At 37.4% G+C, this 15713-nt stretch overlaps 1 protein-coding gene across 18 annotated transcripts in view; it reads right to left on the reverse strand.

Annotated features, from left to right (window-relative positions):
- DLG1 (discs large MAGUK scaffold protein 1) overlaps positions 1-15713 on the reverse strand; it is a 243992-nt gene that overhangs the window by 136256 nt on the left and 92023 nt on the right. For all 18 annotated transcript variants that reach the window (XM_079156167.1, XM_079156168.1, XM_079156165.1 and 15 more), the window contains exon 5: positions 6732-6896. In XM_079156167.1, the coding sequence (XP_079012293.1) occupies positions 6732-6896 (165 nt within the window). The remainder of the gene's footprint in view (positions 1-6731; positions 6897-15713) is intronic.

Below are 15713 nucleotides of genomic sequence, written 5' to 3' on the forward strand. Positions count from 1 at the left end.
CCCCAAACCACAACTATAAAGTGAAAATGGTCCCATGTTAGCTCTTAAAAAACAAAAAACAGACTGCTAATCTGATTACATATTATATTTTAAATAAAATGCACTTTATCACTGAGTTTTAGAATTTTTTAATTAAAATTTGCATTATGTCAAAATAGGGTTTTTTTAAAAATTTTGAGCTCATAACAAAAAACTAAAGGAACCTAACCATTTTACATGATATTATTGTTGCCCATTTCTAAGCTATTCTACCCCTCAAATAATTATTTGAGTGACTGCCACAATAACTTATGTATGAGGTAGGAGAAGTGGGTAAAGTATTTCCAAAATGACACCTTAATAATTTCTAAACTACAATTGAACCAGAATGCAAATCAAATAGTATCAAGAACTTAAATGTTGGTATGCTTTTGACACAGTAATTTGACTTCTGGAAATCCATCCTAAAGAATAGCCCAAGTATTTTCTTATATCCAAAGATTATTCACTATATTTTCTTTACAAACCCTAATAAAATGGAAATAACAAATGTCAAACATCAGACAAGTTCACCAAATTATGGTACAAATATACTATAGTATTCTGTATTGCGTTTTAAATTTTTAAATTTAAATATTCAAAAACTGGTACAACAAGTTTATAATATGGAAAAATCTATTTTTTAAAAAAAGGCATAAAGTGTGATTTAGAAACAGGTAAAACAAAATTTAAATTATTTCTTCTATTGAAGAATGAAAATCCTTATTTGTACAGTTCACAGACACAAATCAGATGGCCAGCAAGCCAAAAGGATGAACCATTTGCTCAATTAAATAGCACCCAGAGGCTTATTTGTTTCAAGATTGATGCTGCTAATACCTACCAAAAGAAAAGAAAAGAAAAAAAGAGGAAGAGAATAGCTTACATAAATGGCCAGGTTTTCAACTGTTTCTCAATGAGACCAGTTGGTTTTTACCACAGTACACTACAATGCACTAATGCTGTTACTTCCTTTATCTTGTCAGAATATGTGTCAACCAATGTTTACGTACAACTACACAAAGACTGCATTCAACTACAGCAATGTTAAAACACCAGCAATTTTAAGATACATACCAACTTCAAAAAAAGTAAAATGTAAGACTGGTGTGTCACAGAACTGATGATAAAGGCATTTTAATTTTAATAATATAATCCTTTAAATAAGCCTCTGTTAAATTTGTTAATAAAAAGCCAAAAAGCCATAAGGAACATCTTTTATAATTTATCATAATCATTTGTCCTACGTATGTAATAAATGACAAAAAGTTCTTTCATGTGTACAAAAGAAAAGAGCATTTTAAAGCAGATATCAAAAGAATCAGGTAAAACTGACTTCGGCTCTTATAGTGAGGAGATTAGGGATCAAGGGAGACAGAATAAGAAACCAAGCTAGAATCTTAAGAGAATAATAAGTTTTTTCTTTTAATATCAAATACTAAGTCTTACTGCAGACTGAGAATAGAGAAACAAATTTACTTTAAAATACTACAACAAAGAGTAGCAGCAACAAAGGTGGTGGTGGTGTGGCTGGAGATGTGAAACAACTGGAGAGCTTGTAAAACTCCCCAAAGACGGTCTGCACCCCAGACAATTAAATCAGAACCTCTAACATCAATAATTTTTAAAGCTCCTTAGGTGACTCCATGTCTAGTAACGGCCAAGAACCATTACTATGGGCAGTCAACTGTTCTAATTAGGAATTCACATCCCCAAACTGATAGGCTAACTTGTAATCAGGAAGATGATATTTGGAGATGGCAGCTATAAGTATTTTTGTTATATTAATTTTTGATCAACACCAAAGGTTTTTCTGATTACCAGCGTAAGGTGTTAATCATTGATTAAATTAGTAACATTAAATAACAAGGTAAGATTTCATCGGTAAAATTGTAGCATTTCAGTTATAGATTGACTAAATTAAGACATTTTACTCTCCCTGAGACAGCTGGAGATTCTGGGACAACATCTGCCAAGGATGACCATGTTATTTAACCCCAGAGCCAGGGCTTCATTAGATTTAAGAACAGGCTACATAAAATAGTTTATGTATGCTAGCTCACTAAACGCCTGCTTATATCAGAATCTGCATATATATCAAAACTAACTACCAAAACATCTAAAAGACCAAGATCTAGCCATGTTCAAATTGGCTTTGGGTAATTTGCAACAATCCAAGTGACCGTAAATTTAAAACACCATAAACAAAAGAATTACAACTATCTTGGGAGGGTTTCTGGACTAACGAATACATGAGATTAATTCAATAAAAATAAAATAGGCATACACTGAGAAGAACAGCATACACAGCAAAAGTGGGGACTTAGATGTCAAGTGTTCTGAGGTTCTATGTTCATAATAGAGAAAAAGACAATTATTGATTTTAGACTTTTATAAGTTAAATATGTATATTTAAATTTCTAGAATAAGCATGAAGAGAAGAATAGCAGAATTAAAAACTTCTAAGCTAATAGAAGGGAAAAGGAGATGAGAAAATAAAATTCCTAAAAGCAGACATGAAATAAAGTTTTTCCTGTGTTTGAAAATTAGGAAACAGACGTCTAAATTGCTAACAGGGCAAAGAAAAAAAAAAAAATCACACTAGAAATAAAATGTTAGATAAATAAAACATACATTTGTAGGATACAGTGCAGGCGAGTTTACAAACTGGAAAAGAAGGCTGATAATGCAATAAGCAAATGACTTGGGAAACTAGAAAAATATCTAAACAGAATCAACTTGAAAGCAGGAAAGAAAAAAAGAAGAGAAAGTGGGAAAAGGTAAAAGAACTGTCTCCACCACTAACAGCCAACTGATATTTTACTCTGGATAGCTCTCATTTTGTTTCCCAAGGAAGGATCAGATTGCTTCTACCAAACACAATCTTTAATTGATATGCAGTACCTTATATATACAGTTATTTTACATTTGTACTAATATATGTGGTATGTATGTGTGAACATAAATGCATATATATGCGTATAAGACAATGGAAGGTAAGGGTAGAAGCATACAGTTCAGGGACAAAAGAGAAAAAAAAAAATTTAAGAGATGATTCTTTAAATAGACAATCTTTGAAACTGACCATCTTTTGGCAAGAATGATGGAGAAATAAAAAGGGACAAATAAGCAATTCTAGGAATGAGAAAGGGGGCCATGCCTACATGAGCCATAGATATTAAAAAAAAAAAAAAACAGGATCTTATAAATGATAATCTGAAATATATATGAAATGGAAAAATTGCTAGAAAAAACAAGCTATCAAAATTAAATGTTAGCAGAAAATCTGAATAATACTATAATCTTTAAAGATCTTAATCAGTAGCATGAAATCATCCTTCAAAGAGAATTATAAAACCCAGGGACATTTCACTAATAAATGATTCTTATGAACAATACATACAAGCAACAAAGGACTGATATTCAGTCTGTATAAAGAACTCTTACAAATCAGTAAAGAGGATGATCCAATACAAAAGAAGCAAAATGAAATGTCACAAACTAGGAAGTCTAAATGATCAAAAAATATATCCCACATCATTAGTGAAGAGGGAAATGCATAATAAAATCACAAGATATTATTTCAAAACTAAAACAATGGCAAAGATAAGAATATCACGTATTGAGAAAATGGATCGATTAAAAACTGTTATGCATTGCTTTTGAAAATGGAAATTATACAACTACTAGAAAATAGTCTGGCATTATCCATGAAGAGGTGCGTATTTTATCTTATGCTTTCAGTAACTACTGGTAAAAACCAGAAACTAATACCAATCAAACTATATAATGGAGGTGGGGAATGGGGGAGTGAGAGAAGAATGGAGGAATTTTAGATTATGTAAAAGGAAATGGGGGGGTATGAAAAATGGTGGAATGAGACAAATATCACTGCCCTATGTATATGTATGATTACACTAATGGTATGAACCTACATCATGTACAACCATAGAAACGAAATGATATACCCCATTTGTGTACAATGAATCAAAATGCAGTCTGTAAAAAATTTTAAAATAAATAATTCATTTAAAAAAAATAGTGTATTTGTTAAACCGAAAAACTCTAGAGCAGTGAATTTAAATAATGAATCTCAGGAATATAATGCTGAATAAAAAAACAAGTCCGTTATATGAATTCAAATCATACAAAATAAATATCTTGATTAGAAATATAAATATGTGGTAGACCTTTTTAAAAAATATTTAAATGTTTTATTAAGGGATTAACAAACTATTCTTTGTAACCTGTTGGATAGAAAGAAAATTTAAAGCCATATGGTAAAAGATGGCATACCAATTGCAAAATAAAAATAACATGATTTCTTTCCATCTTTCTTAATGTAATTTTCTAACAATGCCACAAACCACTAAACTTATACATCCATTTCCTGCTAAAACCATGTTTCATTAAAAGTATACTTTCATATATGTAATTTACATTTTCTTCCTAAATGTAACAAGCTATAAATATTAGATGTCAATCATAAATTAACAGTTAAATAAACTTCTCTAAAACTGCTTAAAAAATATTACCATAGAATATCTTTTTACATATCAAATTAGGTCAAGACCAAAGGCTTAAGGGCATGTTGTGGGTCACAACCCATGGAAGTGGCACTCTCCTTGCTGAGAGGTGAGTATTAATGGGGACAATGAGCTGTTTTGCTATACTAGGGATGGATGCAGTACCTAGAGCCTCACCAGTGCTAGGAAGGACTCCTCCTCTGAGCCACACCCCAGCTCTGGAAAGACAATCTTTTTTGACAACAATTTGGCAATAACTCTCAATATTTTAAAGGACAGGCATTCTCATCCAGTAATTCCTTTAGCGTTTATTCTAGAAGGTCAACATATGCATTCACAAACATAAGCACAAGGACACCCCTGGTGGCAATGCTTACTCCTCATCAACCTGCTGTCTGTCCACACAAGAACCTTCTGCCCAGTTGTTAAAGAGTGTGCAACAGCGGCATGCAGACCTACAGGATTCTGCAAGATACAGCCTGTGCACAGATCCTGTGTACTGGGAAAAGCTGAACTACACAGTTACCCCGATAGAGGTGAGAGGCATCCTACTGGTGCCTCTGAATTTTAAACCACATGCATGTGACAATTCAAAATAACATAGGTAGAATTTTTCTAACAATTAAACAAAATGGCAGCAGACATTGCAACAGGTGATGGATTATGGACAACTTAATTTGTCTTGGGTCTTCCTGGCAGTAGTTTCCCACCTCCCTGCTGAGGCAGCAGATGTCAAGGAGAAAGAAGGGTCTTGTGCTCACTGAAAGGCACCAAAGTGAAAGGGAATGCTTGGAAGGTAAATAAAGTCACAGGCTAGGAGCTCTAAAGTCCACCTGCAGGATGGGTGGGTCAAGAGTCAGCACAAGTGCACTGGACTCTGGTTGGGGATGGAGCTGGCCACGGCTTTGCAACAGAGATGACAGATGTAGTGACATGCTCCACCAATGAACTTAGGCGTTTGGGACTGAAAGACCTCCTTTTTTTACAGGGAAGGGAAATGGGGTAAGAGATTCAGAGAGTGAAGTGATCAGGTGGGCAGGGAAGAGGAACCCTCTAGGGTCTGTCACTGATGTCACTGGAGCCAGAAGACCAGCAGTGACTGAAGCTCATGTCCCAGACATGGATTCCTGGGGCAGAAGGATCTGGATAGAGGGAAACCTTTGGACACAAAAGGGTGGTATGAAAATACCAGGTTGATGGTCAGCACTACAGCCCCACCCAGAGAACACTGCAGACTCAAAAAAGACAGGGGAAAGATAGTCATCAGGCCTGTGTCAGGTGTGGAGCCATGGCCTGGCCAGAGAAAATGCTCCCCACAAACCCAAAGAGACTAAGTGGCAGCAGGGGGGCAAAGAGGATGGGCATTGTCCAGAGCAACTCCTGGCTGCAGGGGTGGCTTTCAACATCTGTGCCCCTGCCAGGGATGCCAGGGAGTACAAGACGTACAGAAATGAAATTAACAGCTGGAACATCCTGCTCCTAAGGCCTCACAATCTCTACCCTCAACACTGGGGTGGGAAATGGTATAGCCAAGGGAAGAAGCCTGGACAGGATATGTGCTGGCCTTGGCTTTGAGCCAGTGCTCAGGAACAGAATGCCTTCCAGCAGGAAGGCTGGGACAGGGTGACAGGTGTCCAGGTCAGCCACAGGTACAGCCAGCTATACAGCTGGATCTGCTATCTTCACAGTCTGGTAGCAAGTTCAGCAACTCTACAACACTGTGCAACAGCGTGTCTACAGTCTCACCCGAGTTGTCTCTGCCCAACACCCCATTTGAGGGATCCTGGGGTAGTGGGAGTTATCTAGGCAGGAGTTGGGGGATATGGTAGAACTTTTTATAAGAAAGAATAAATACCAAATTCAGAATTGTGGTCACTTGAAGAAAGAGATGAAAGGATCAAGAGAAGTTCATATATTGGTCTTCAAAGATGTTAATAATTTTTAATATATCTATTGATATTTAAGATGTGTTTAAAATGTCTTCATGTGGTATTTGAAACATAAAAGTTATTTCCTGCATGAGAATTTTTAGACTCAAAGAAAGATAGTATTGCAGAATAAAGTCATTTACAAAATACATTAAAAATTTTTAAATACTAATAAGTACATGAAATTCCCTATGCAAAGATATAGCAATCATCTTGTAAAAACAACATAATTCATAGCATAACATAGTTATTACCCTACCTTTACTGGTGAAATATGAGAATGAGAAACAAATCCATGAACATTTTCAATCTCTGACAGGTTCTTCTCTGAGACATGGACCAATTCTGGACCTATCACCTCATTAGTGATTTGTGGAGAAATGTGTTCTTGAGGGGGTGTATCTTCATCTTGATACCGGTATTTCTGTAAAGTAAAGAAAACAATTAAGTATGAAAAAGCCAAAAGCAAAGTGAGTTTACTTCAAATTTTGGTTTTAATAATAAATCAACAATCAATATAAACAATATGAAAAAGTGCATTTTATAGTTTAATACATCAAGTCTGAGATAAACAAGTCTATTTTAGAAGTCATAATAAGCTGAATAAAATTATTTCACTATTAAGTAAAATCTGGCATTTAAGTAAATATTAAATATTTAAATATTAAATGCTTAAATATTAGTATTTAAGAAAATACTAATTTTAATATTAAAAATTGATCAAAGCCAGGTGAAACAAAAGCCTGAATACCAGTTTACCCATTTCTTACCAAGTATTAAAATGAACCGTGTAGTTCTAAAATACAGTTATGTAAGTGAAGATAGCATGAAAAGCCAAACTTATTTTGCTAAAATAGTTTTCTTATTTAGCTAACTTGTACAAAAATGGGGCAGGGAGAGTCTACCATTCAATTTCTTACTGAAAACTAGTCCAATAAAAAATAGCATTTTTCTTTTGCCTACAAAATACTCTCTCTGACACACACACACACACACGACCTATGCCATCTATTTTTAAAAGACTAACATAGTTTTAAGAAAACCAAATCTACCTCACACCATACACAAAAGTAAAAATAAATTAAAATTATAGGGAATGGAAGAAAACACATGTTCCTTAACTCAGCCTGGGACTATCAATGAATAAACACAAAATCAAAACAATGTAATATTTTCCTTTCCATCATTCCCAAATAAACCCAACCATAAAGCAAATGCACAAATACAACCAAAAAACTATTAAAAAATAAAAGGATTATTAGTCACTATAAACTTTATAATTATTTGAAAAAAGAATCTTCAACAAATGTAGAGATCATGATTTATTTAGAAAGTCATACAAATGGGTCTGTAAACTTTAAAAGAAAAAATGTTCAACTTGTTTAATATGCAAGAAAAATGTCAATATTCAGAGAAATGGGCATAAACCATCACATTTATGGCAGAGGCCTTTTTTTGAAGGGTAGTTTGACAGTATGCTTTCAAAATCCTGAAAATGTTTCTACTCCTTAATACAGTAATTTAACTTCTAGGAGAGAGAACATCAATAAGGAACATAAATACAGGTTGCACACAGAAAAAAAATGTACATTTGTAAAATGCACATATAAAAAAACTTAACTATGAACTTGTCTGTTGAAAGTAACTATACATCTCCCAGCACTTTCTAAATAACATCCTTCTGTGAAATGTTACCAGTACTTAGAAAACAGTAATTTGGCTTACCTCAGCTTTAGACAGCTTATTAATATAAGAAATCCATTTTTACATGTAAAACCTCAATTATTGTCAAAACTAATGAAAAGAACTCCCTAATTTATCCTATAATAAAGGCCGAAGTTAACATTAACATAATTATAAAACCTACCATGATTTATACATTCAGTTGAGTCTAAGTAAAATCTAAGTACATTTACACCTTATTCGAAGACATGATGTAAAGAAGGAAATTTTGTACCATCTTTGGAAACTTTACAAGCATTCCACAATTTAGTATGTAGTTTATAGAGAGAGTACATACATGAAGACACTCACTACAGTGTAATTTGGAAAAAAGAAAAATTGGAACAAGCTTTTTTTTTTTTTTGAGCAGAAAAATAATTTTGGAACAGGCTTATCAACAGACCAAAAGAAACAAAAAAGGGCAAATAAATTACAATAACTCATCCTAGGAAATATTATATACAAGTTAAATTGGGTAAAAATCTAAAGGGGAAGCCTGAAGACATAAATTACTGAATATAAAAACATGTTTCAAAACTACATGTTTATACATCATATATAAAACTATATATAAATATATAAAAAATAAATACACAAATTGAACATCTTTAAGCAAAGCAATAGTGCACACACTAGAGAGCTAAGGAAAACATTAAAGATCTTCCCTTGTCCATGTGTCTGCCATGACCTTTGAATACCCTTGATGAAACCATCTAAGGAATGATGACTTATTTCTCAGTGGGTGTGGTTCATTCACAAGAACTCAAAGATGTTCATTCACTTATTTCAAGGCAAACACTCCCAACCTTTGGGGATCTGGCCAGTACCGGAGGGTAAAGTCTCCCTGAGGAGATCACTAAGTCACACAAGTTATTAGAGTGGAACTTTCTTTGTTCTAACTTATAATTAAGGAACACCACAGGGAGACATTGGATTCTCACTGGTGGAAAGGAAGCTCTGCCAGGGACTTCCCAGTCAGGACCCTGAAAAGCTGCCCCCACACTGCCTCATGACTTCAGGTGTTGGTGCTTCTCCTGATCTGGTGATTTTTTTTTTTCCTCTCTCTCTCTTGCCTATAACTTTTGCTTACATATTATACTAAAACACATGACATCTTGTATAAAGAGATTATTCTATTGTCTATCAAATTTGACCTACCAAATTCAGCTGCTGCACACACACTTTTCTTATGACATACATAACACTCTAACATTATACATATTTATAAACATTATATATGCATGTATGTGTGTTCATACATATCTATGAACTTACATATGTAATTTAGGGGAACTGGAAAGGAATTAAAGCAAAAAAAAAAAAAAATGTTTCTTCCAAAAATGAAAAGAAGAAATCACTTTCGAGCCCTATCTTTTAAGTATCATTTTATTTATATGGTTCTTCTTGACTCTCTTGACTCCTTTTTATTCCTTAAAAATACTGAAAAACTCTAGGCATTTGACTTGTAAGGGTTCCCAGCAAAATCACTGCAGACTTATGGGATCACTCAACGTGGTCTGTTATGGTTCAGATGTGAGGTGTCCCCCAAAAGCTCATGTGTGTGACAATGCAAGAAGGTTCAAAGAGAAATGATTGGGTTATAAGTCTTACCCAATCAGTGAATTGATCACCTGATGGGATTAATTGGGTGGTGAATAAAGATAGATGGGGTATGGCTGGAGGTGGTAGGGCACTGGAAGTGTGGTTTTGGGGTATATATTTGTTTCTGGTGAATGGAGCCTCTCTGCTTGATCACCAGGTGAGCTGCTTCCCTCTGCCACACTATTCCACTATGTTGTTCTCCCTTACCTAGAAACCTGAGTTATAAACCTGGCTGTTAATGGACTGAGACCTCTGAAACTGTGAGCCCTCAAATAAACTTTTCCTCCTCTAAAACTGTTCTGGTCAGATCTTTTATTCACAGTAGTGAAAAGGGTGACTAAAACATGGTACTTTGGCTTCTTTATTTCCTACAAATTGGCACGTGGATGAAACAGCTTGATTAATATCATGTTCAATTCTTTTGGTGAGACTATGGATGGTAGTGGATTCTTTTATCAGGAAGCATGTAAAGTCTGGATGGATCTCTATGATGTTAGCAGCTCTTGATACTCAAAGCCTAATCAGTTCATTCACTGGTAGAGTGGACTGTGAAATGGGTGACAACCTGCTACTTTTCTTTGCCTATTATTTGGTTACCTGCTAATATGGTTCACATAGGAGTAACAGGAAAAAATGCTTAAATTTATCCTATCATTGACTAGTTTTAAAGACAGAAAAAAAAATGCCTCCCTATCATTATCCTAAAGTGATCAATTAGGCTTCTATATAACATTCAATGTGATCCCTAACAAAATCCCACATGGGACCACGCTCCACCACCCACCATGCACACACAGTAGGACCTCACACGACCTTGGCAAGTGCTCTCCCATGGTACTACATCCCCAGGCCAGTCAATTAATTTTGGACATGAGTGCAAAGACAATTTAATGGGGGAAAAAAGTCTTGTCAACAAATGATGATGGGACAACTGAATATGAGTGATAAAATTAGATTCCTTCTTTACAACATATATAAAACTTAAGTCAAAATAGACCAAGACCAAAATATAAGAGCTAAAGCTCTAAAAATAACTCTAGGAAGAAGAAAACCTATATGTGAATCTTTGTGACTATGGATTAGGCAATCGTGACATCTAAAGCATCAGCAACCAAAGCAAGCAGATAAAATGGATTTCACCAAATTGAAAAAACTTTTGTTCATCAAAAGGCATATCTATTAAGTCAAAAGACAACTTACACAGTAGTAGAATATATTTACAAATGGTATATTTGATAAGGGTCTAGTTTCCAGAATATATAAAGAATACTTTTTTTTTTTTTTGGGGGGGGGTCTGTGGGGACAAAAGACAGGGATCAAACCCGGGGTCAGGAACTCTTAATTAATAAATGACAACCTAATTTTAAAATGGACAAAGGATAAAAACAATGTTTTTCCAAAGATATATAAATGTCCAGTAAGCATATGAAAACACACTTAACATGTTAGTATTACAGAAATGCAAATCCAAATCACAATGGGATATTACTTCATATCTAATAGGATGGGTATCCAAAAAAAAAAATAAAACAAAAAAAAAAATAAAACCAATAAAATGTCTTAGCGAAGCTATGTAAAAATAGGAACCTCATACATTGTTGACAGGAATGTGAAGTGGTGCATCTGTTCTGTTCTGGAAAAGTTTGACAGTTCCTCAAAAGGTCACAGGCAATTACCACACGACCCAGCAATTCCACTCATAGGTATATATAAAATAACTAAAAATATTCACACACAAAAAAACTTGTGCCCAAATGTTCATAATGAAGCCAGAATTAAAAGGCAGTTAGTGTCAATAGATAATCAGGTTGGATAGAGAAAATGGAGGCCAGTTTGGATCCAGGAAGTTGGGGACAGTCCCTGGGGAAATTGGAATGTTAATGTCTCCAGAGCCTTTGATTACCAAGATTATCTGCCTCTACTACCCGCCCCCCCATTCACCAAAAGGTTATGAAAGAATGGACATTTTTTTAAGCTGTCTGAGGTCACCCTCCCAGTTATCTTAACTCCCTAAGGTCACCCTCCCAGTCATCTCAACTCCCTAAGGTCACCCTCCCAGGAATGGGAACAAAGCCCTTAAAGCTGTTCCAAGAAACAGCCCCAAACAGAGAATAAAAGGGTAAATTGAGCCAGATAGCCAGATAGTGATCAAACAGAATGATTACCAGAAACTATTGACCAGAATCTACGCCCTGCTGTAAAACATTGTGAAACATGTTGTATGTTATCAGCAAACCCAGACCCCCTTTGAAATTTCCCCGCAGCTTTGTCCCCCTTTTCCCTTTCATGTGCGACCCCTCCGGATGTGTGGTTTCTGCCTTTATAAAGCTACAAGATTTTCTGCTAGGGACTCCACTCCTCGAGTTGGGTCCCAGCACGCTGGAATAAACACCTTTTGCAGTTTGCATCAAGTGACACCTCCTGCGGTTGATTGGGGTTGCCGTCCATCCATGGGACAGAGTTGGGGTTTCCTTTTGGGGGGGCCTTACAGTTACAGACAGGGAGTTATTAATTAATGCCCCCTAGCCTGCTACCTGCCTGGATCACTCCTTTCTGCCCTCCCCCACCCATGTGCTTCTCACCTTTTGGTCATCCCAGGGCATCTCCTGGGTCTAAAAAGTATGTGGGAAGGAGAGAGATAAGGGGAGAGAGAGCAGGAGAAAAAAAGAAAGTAAAAGTTCATAAAAGGGGTAGGGCACTCTCACATCTTGGGATACCAGAATGCCAGCTATGGCCCCTTTCTCCCCCAACCCCCAACAAAGTCTGTGTTACTACCTTTTAAATAAAACCTGCTTTCTACACGTGCCTCAGCATGCTTCTCTAATGTTCAAACTTCAACATTTGAGGAGGCAGAACTTGTCACTTATAACTGGCAGGATCAATGGCAAACACTATTTAGAATAGCCCCAAAGCGGAAAATTATATGTCCCATCAATTTATGAATAAATAAAATGTGACATATCAATACTAAAGGGAACAAGGCTGCAGCTATTTCTCCCGATTCTGCACCCCAACATGCACACCATTTTACAATCTAGATTGTTAACTTCCTCATCAGTCCTTGATCCGATTAGCCCACAAACTTCCACTACTTAAGAATAGTTCCTCTGCCATTTGCGCCCTTTCTCTCTCTCCCCCACTCCCCTCTCTCCCACTGTCCCCTTCTTTGGCTAAGGGCAGACACTCTGCTCATCTGCTTAATAAAATCTCTTGTGTGAACTCCCATGTCCACAGTGGTTTTCTGGGTGCTTTCATTGGTGCCGTGACTCGAATGGGCTCTTCTACCGCCACTTAGGCGAGTGGAATCCCATCTGACATCCCAGACCGATCTCACCTTCCATCTGCCCAGACACTCAGTTGCACATCCACCACAGGCCTTCAGACTGGTGAGTTTTCCCCTAGGTCAACTTAAACATTCATCTGCTGACCTGAGGCCTGACTGTTGATTGTCCGACACTCTCAGGATGGTTGAGGAGTGGGGGTTCCCACAGCCACGACTTTTACAGTTACAGTTGGCCCCCTTAGTTGACCTTATCTGAGGGTTGGGTCCCCGATCTTTAAGTTGGTGATTCCCTCTCTGGGTTGAGGCTCCTCTTCGCTTTTTCTCTGAAACTCCTGGAGCCAGGTCCTCGAACCCCTAGGCTTTTGCCTGGCACACACTGACAAGAATGACAACTCCCATCACTGTGCTGCCTCCTTGTCTCCAGTCAACTAGTCTGTGACCTCAGGATGGCTTGGACACTGACTTGGCTGTTAATCAGTCTCTACTATGGGATCTGGGTTCTCCATTCTGGTAGATTTACCCCTGAGGTGTCTACTAGAAAATCTTAAATCCCTTCACCTGACCCCAACCCTAGAGTCACCAAAACTAATTCGCTTGTATAATGATAATTGATCACAGTACCCTTTAGATAATCAATCCAAATGGCCAATTAATGGTACCCTGGATCCCAATTTTCTATGGGATTTATACAACTTCTGTGGGTGAGCAGGCTAATGGAAAGAGATTTCTCTACATTCAAGCTTTCTCTTTCTTGAGCACTAAACCTGATGGGATTCGAACTCCTCCTTTTGGCAATGAAACCTTCACTTCCCCCTGCTGCTTCTTCCCCTTCTAATCCCTCCTCCTCCTCAGACTTCAACCCTGCTGATAAACCAACCCCATACCAGTCTCCTGTGGCAGAGGTCCCTCAGGCCCCTGCTCCTTCATCTCCTTTGCCCCGCTCTGTCTCTGCTTCCATGCCCCCACCCACCACCTAGCCTACCCAGTCTAGGCTGGCCATAAGCCTCAATGTGGTTTAAGGTGGTTTCTCTATTAGAGGGGTGGGGATCACTGTGTGAGGGCAAGAACACCCCGAAAACACAAAAAGGGGTGTTGCAAATTTTGGAAGCAGCATTCAAAGTAGTCATGATAAAAGGAAAGGAATTCAAACTGGTCCTGGGAAAGCAAGGGGAAAAAAACAATGCCACTGCAGTAGCAGCAGGACCCCTGCTGTGTGCACTAAAATTAGCTATTTAGGCTCAGCTCTGTAGAGTACAGGAAGAGTTAAAACTAGAAAGAGGAGCCCATTCAGCACAGGTTGGCAGGAAGGATATGCTCTCAAAGGGCTTAGACCTTATATTTGAATATCTACAGGTCATGGCATGCTGTTATGCTAAACTGAGAGGATATCATGGGGGTCATATTAGGGCATTGGTAAGCAGTGAAAACTGGGACCCTCAGACATGGGATCCACTCAGGAGTCTACTAGTTCCAGTGACTCAGAAGTTGAGGTGAAAGATGAAAACACAATGGAAGTCAGACTGGTAATGGTCCAAAAGTTAAAGACCCCTGTAGAAGAGGCTTGAGGGGGCCATTCCAGATCTGCTCCTGGCTCCAGAGAGATATTTACATACCACCAGAAGATACTATACCCCTGCAGAGCTGGTGGAACTGGGGTCCAAGTTCAGGCAGAAAAGAAAGTTTACCAACATGGCTGCTCAGCCTGTGGGACATTAGAGTACATGGAATAATGTTAAATGGTACAGAATTATCTAAAATGGCTTTAGTAACTACTCACCCTACTTTGTATCAGTGGTTTTACCCAGTGCCACTGATGAAAGCATGGGGTCAAAACTAGCTTGGCTGCTTCTTGCCACTCCCAATATGTAGCCAAATTCAGGGGATACTGTTATGCCCAAAGGTACCTGAACCTCTAGGAAAGAACCACAGAACTATTTCCACGGATTGGGAATGAAACATGCTATTTTTGTGCAGCCTTTCCCAGGATCAGATAGTATGACTTTTACTGCTAGAATGAGGGATGTAATATATGTGGCCTCTCCAACCATTTACAGTGCATAGGTATCAATAATATGGCAGGACCTCTACCAAGCAGCACACTGATAATAGATCCAGGGGAAATCACAAAGATTATAGCAGAACACAGGAGTTTTCTCAGTCAAAACTGGAAGACCTCTTTTAGTCTCCCATAAACAGATGTGAGTAGACTTAATAGAAACACAAGTGGACAAAAGGAAAACAGATAAACAACCTAATGTCACCCTGGTACAAATGGAAACAATTCAAAGGACAATAGGTTTTCAGTCATTACCTCTCAATAAGGAAATGCTTCATCTTCTAGCAGCACAAACAGAACTCCCCTATGATAGTTTGTAGGCATTTACCCCTCAAGACAGCAACAAATATATTTAGGAATGGGAGCTATGAATAGCAGGTAGGGGTTGGGTAGTAGGCATTTATGCCACAGAGTCAGGGTTATGGCTTGGACTGTTTTCCCCTTGTATCCATCAATAGCAGTTAACCCACCTGAGAATTTGTCAGGATTACTGTATATCAGTGTACATTCAACTCCACCAGTGCTGAATATTTCTTGGAAGGCCCATGTATTGCCATTTTTATAAGTGGCCTCTGGTC

The sequence above is a fragment of the Sciurus vulgaris genome, assembly GCF_902686455.1.
Source record: "Sciurus vulgaris genome assembly, chromosome: 10".
NCBI lineage: Eukaryota > Metazoa > Chordata > Mammalia > Rodentia > Sciuridae > Sciurus > Sciurus vulgaris.